Source organism: Marmota marmota, unplaced genomic scaffold, assembly GCF_001458135.2.
Source record: "Marmota marmota marmota unplaced genomic scaffold, marMar, whole genome shotgun sequence".
In the NCBI taxonomy this organism is placed as follows: domain Eukaryota; kingdom Metazoa; phylum Chordata; class Mammalia; order Rodentia; family Sciuridae; genus Marmota; species Marmota marmota.
Window position 1 is genome coordinate 21,224,053 of NW_026000221.1, and position 4,783 is coordinate 21,228,835.

General features: G+C 58.3%; 1 protein-coding gene across 2 annotated transcripts in view; it reads right to left on the reverse strand.

The window, feature by feature from the left end:
• The window catches only part of Cpne2 (copine 2), a 24,248-nt gene continuing 19,465 nt past the window's right edge, over positions 1-4,783 (reverse strand). For both annotated transcript variants that reach the window (XM_015488685.2, XM_048792139.1), the window contains 2 exons: positions 2,069-2,305; positions 1-547 (listed from right to left, as the gene is read on the reverse strand). In XM_015488685.2, the coding sequence (XP_015344171.1) occupies positions 440-547; positions 2,069-2,305 (345 nt within the window). In that variant the 3' untranslated portion in view covers positions 1-439. The remainder of the gene's footprint in view (positions 548-2,068; positions 2,306-4,783) is intronic.

Sequence of the window (4,783 nt, forward strand, 5' to 3'; positions counted from 1 at the left end):
GACATCTAAAACTCCTTTATTACCCTGAGCGTAACAAACAGAACACAGTCACAGTGTAAAAACAGCAGGCCACGACACAAAGTGCGCACCAGGGACACATTCCTTTCTGCAGCTAGTTACTTGGAAAAAGCCCAGTTATGATTGTAAAAATTTTATTCTCTTTAATAACAATAATAATTCCACTAAAATTATACAAAGTACATTCAATACTTAAGGGTGGCTGGGGGAGGGGAGAGGAAGCCTGTTTGGCCTGGAAGCATCATCTGTTGACTCCCACGAGGAAGCCCAGCTGGGCCCGGGAAGCTGGGGGTGGAGGTCCGGTTGTAAAAAATAAAAATGTGGATCCGTTAAAAAAAGACCACCCACAAGGAAGCAGGGTGAGCGTGCATGTTCCTGGGGAGGGGCGGCGGCATGGGCATGCTGCTGCTGGGCCTTGGGCTCAGGCGGGCTCAGAGTTGGTGGGGGGCAGGTTTTTATGCTTGAAATACTGCACAACTTGCTGGGGCAGCTCTGCCAGCACAGCTTTGGCCAAAGTCTCTTTTGCTGCCTGCAGGGTGGAGGGCGGGGCAGGGAGGAGAGAATAGGATTAATGAGCAATTCCGGAGGGGCGCCATGCCCAGGAGCTGTGACCACGGGTGTCCATGGAGGACTGACAGGGCTGAGAGCCAGGGTGGTCTGAGGCCAGTATCCCTCGTACCAGCCCACTTGATGTCACCATTAGCTGTTTTTATACTGGGGATTGAACTCGGGGACACTAGACCACTGAGCCACATCCCCAGCTCTATTTTGTATTTTATTTAGAGACAGGGTCTCACTGAGTTGCTCAGAGCCTCACTGTTACTGAGGCTGGCTTTGAATTCACGATCCTCCTGTTTCAGTCTGCAGAGCTGCTGGGATTAGAGGTGTGAGGCTTGGGAGGCTGAGACAGGAGGATTGCAAATTCAAAGCCAGCCTCAGAAATAGCAAGACACTCAGCAACTCAGTGATACCCTGTCTCTAAATACAATGCAAAATAGGGCTGGGGATGGGGCTCAGTGGTCGAGTGCCCCTGAGTTCTAACTCTGGTACCAAAAAAAAGAAAAGTCTGATTCTTCCCGTGAGCACTGGAGGTGGCTGGAGTAACATTTGAGGACAGACATGCCTGTGGATGTCTGTAGGGGGAGAGTGGGGTGCGCAGCCTCCGCATCTGGCCAGCTTGTCCTGAGCACCTCCCTGGCTGGTTCACTGCTGAAGGACAGCCACAGGCCAGGCACGGGAGGGTGCTCGGGCACTGTCCTGCACAGGAGCTGGTGACAGATGTCCAGCATTCATCCTCAGGAAACTAATGCCCCAGAGGAAGGGACACCATCCCAGGCAAGTCCAGAGGACATGGGGCCAAGAAGTAAGGACCACGGGTCACTTCGTGCTGAGGCTGGCTGCCAGGATCTGAGCCACAGCACCCAGAGAGGCTCTCAGTGGAGGCACCGAGGCTCAGGAAGATGAGGGCTTCCCAGGACCACAGAGTGAGCCTCTGGTCAAGTGAGGGCTGGGCCCAGGCTGGCCATGCAGGGTGACATTGAGAGACTCTTCCTCTGGGGCTCCCCAGGGGCCCTGCTACTGACTCCGGCCTCCTTGTGGGCTGACCTGGGTTCACTCTCTGCAGATAGGACCAGAGCCACCTCCAGAAACAAGGCAGGCTCCAGCCCCCCTTAGGATGGAAGGGCCTCTTCCATCTCTCCATGGGGCTGGCTAAGGTACATACAGTCAGCAGGAAGCCCCTCACATCCTCCGGCCCCACGAGAATAACTCCCGTTCTCATCCAGTGGCTCAGATGGAGGGCAGGTCCTTTGGGACACCCTGCCTGGAGCCCAGTCTGGACCAGGTGCCACTCCGTGTTCCACCAACTGGTGGGACAGTGCTGGCCCTGTCACAGCCTGTCTGTAAGCATGGCCTGGGGCGAGGCCTGGCAGCATGGCCCTGAGGAAGTCCAGGGAGCTGAGTGGGGAAGCATGTAGACTTTCACCCTTGACCGTGCACAGTGGTCACCAGGGCCCTGGGGCCTCCCCTCCAAACCTGGGCCCCCACTCACGTGGCGGAACTCCCGAAAGGGCACAAATTGCACGATGTCCCGGGCTGCCTCCTCGCCCGTGTGGGAGCGCAGCCTGCGGCTGTCCCCGTCCAGGAACTCCATGGCGGCAAAATCAGCGTTGCCCACGCCCACGATGATGATGGACATGGGCAGCTTGGACGCCTGCACCACGGCATGCCGGGTCTCCTCCATGTCGCTGATGACACCATCCGTGATGATGAGGAGGATGAAGTACTGCTGCAGGGAGGGGTCGGTGGGCTCAGCAAAGCCCTCGCCCTTCCCCCAGCTCCCCGAACCTTCATGCGCCTGGGCTTCCTGCAGAGGGGCAGCCAAGGACGTCCCCAGCACCTCCCCACCTCCCGGCCTGATGGGCTCCTCTGAAGGTCACAGCCACTCTCCTCTCACCCCCGGGCTGTCTCGGGCTCCCCTGTTCTGGTCTCTGAGAGCCGGGGTCAAGGCCACTGTGCTCAATGGTAGGACTGAAGGCACCCGGCTTAAACTGCTGTGCCTCAAGTTTCCTCATCTGAAGGTAGGAGTTGCCCTTGAGGAGAGATCACGCCTGGCACACGGAGGCTTATTTTGACTGGCAGACTTTGGGGCCTCCCTTCCTGTGCTCCTCCGGGGCAGCAGTACCCCCTTCCTTCCCTACTCAGCAAGGTCCCAGACGCTCTGCAGGGGCTGGGCGAGGGCATCTGGGCCAGCACTCCGGGAGTGTGGGATTCTGCTGGTGAACAAGTAAGTGGCTTTGGGTCACATCCAGAGTCGGTGTTGAAATCAGAACGGGCAGTGGCCTTTCCAGGTTGTGAACTGTGCCCAGGAGGCACCCCGTTCGGTGCTGGAGCCTACAGCATCCTCTAATAGCTCAACAGAGAGGCCGGGGCTCAGCTCTCAGAGGCGCTGTCCCCGTCCCACTCCCCGTTCCACGGTACAGCTCGCTTAATTTTTACTGTTCTCCTCAATTTGTGGCCAATGATGCTGATCTTTCACATGCAGTGAGATATGTTTCTTACGATTTATCTCAGCAAAAGAAAAACACTGAATAATTAATGTGGGTGATCCAAGGCAGAACACTGGCTGGACGGTGGGGAGGGTGAAGTTCAGGAAGGCGCGGGGTGATCCCACAGGTGGGCCCCGATGCCACACTGGCCACAGCACCCTCCGCCCCTCTCAAGGGAACTGTTTTCCCTACCCATAAAACAAGCAGGTAGTTCTTCTGGTCCTAACATTCTTTCTTGGGGACTCCGCCTTCTAGTCTGACTCTTTTGATTGCCAGAGAAAACTGGGGCCCATACTAGTCAAGGTCATGGAGCTAAGGACGGCAGAGCGACCCCAGGTCAGCACTGGGCCACCTTCTCATCCAGCAAAGCTGTTACATGGGAAATATAAGCTCAGCCCTCTAGGATGCTTTGTTCCTCTTTCTGTCCCCCAAGTACAAACTGTGGAGGGAAGGAGCGGGGTGAGCGATGGGCTGCCATTCCCACCCCCCTCTCCAGGCAGCTGTAGTCCAGCTCCAGTGCTGTCTCTTTAAGAGAATAATCCCTGGCTGGGGATACCTGTTGCCATGGAGATGGCAGCCTGAATCCCGCAGTGGAGGGCTGCTGCGCCTGCCCCTCCTCGCTGGCTTTGGTGGGGGTGCGACGTGAACCCATCTAGACCCCATCTCCCAAGCTCACCATCGTTCCAGGTCCCTTCTTTTAGGTGACCCTTGAGTCCACTTTAATCCCACCACAAATAACTCAGGGCAATATTTCTGGGGCACCCAGGTTGGCAGGAGGGAGGGCACCAAGAGGCTTGGCCTCCTCGACCCGTCATGGGGTGGGACCCGCTTCCGATCTACATCCAGCTCAGACACCTGCCCGACCCCAGGTGGCCCCCTGGCGCTCTGGCCAGTGCAGTCAGGACTGTGCTGAGGGAGGCCGTCCCCTGGGCCTGCGGCCTTCCTGCAGGGAGGTGAGCGCACACTGGGGGACTAAGGGATGGGTGAGGAGCCCTGAACACAGTGACGGCTTGGCAGGTCCTCCCTGTCACCCTCCCATTGTGAGTTCTGAGTCAGAGCCGAGAAGTGCAGCTCGGGGGGCTAGGTGACGTGTTAAGGCCCGTCACCAGGAACTGGCACCGTCCGGGTTCCCATCCAGAGCTGCTGGCTCCAAAGCTGGAGCTTTCCCAGGTGTCCTGCTCCACCACTTGCTGGCACGGTGGCCTGTCACTGTAGGGCCACCTTCACTTTCCTCTCACCCGCATCCTGGGGTTGGAGGACCTGAATGGCCAGAGCAGCAGGGAGCAGGGCCCAGAACCCCAGCCCTGGGCGTGACCCTCACTCCTGAGTGCCAGTCCCCACAGTGTGTGTCTGGGCCTGGTGCTGGCAGACTGGCCTGGCTTTGGTGGTGAAGTGTAGCCAACAGGCCCTGGACTTGTCACCCAGTCTAGGCAGGGCCAGGGGGGCTGTCCTGGAGCCTCAAAGATCCATCACAACCCAGGAGCTCACGGATCTAGGGGAAGGTGGGAGGTGGCCGTGGAGGGACTCCAGCAGGAGCGTGGGAAGGGGCCACCTGCTACCTCAGGGTCAGTCACCTCCATACCCTCCTAGGTTAGTTCCCTCTGCCTGGCACGGTCCTCAGACACAGCTTCAAGACCCACCTGAGTGCCAGCCCTTGGTCCCAGGCAGATGGGAACCCTGCTTCCACCGCCAGCAATGACCCCGGGGTAGTGGTGGGG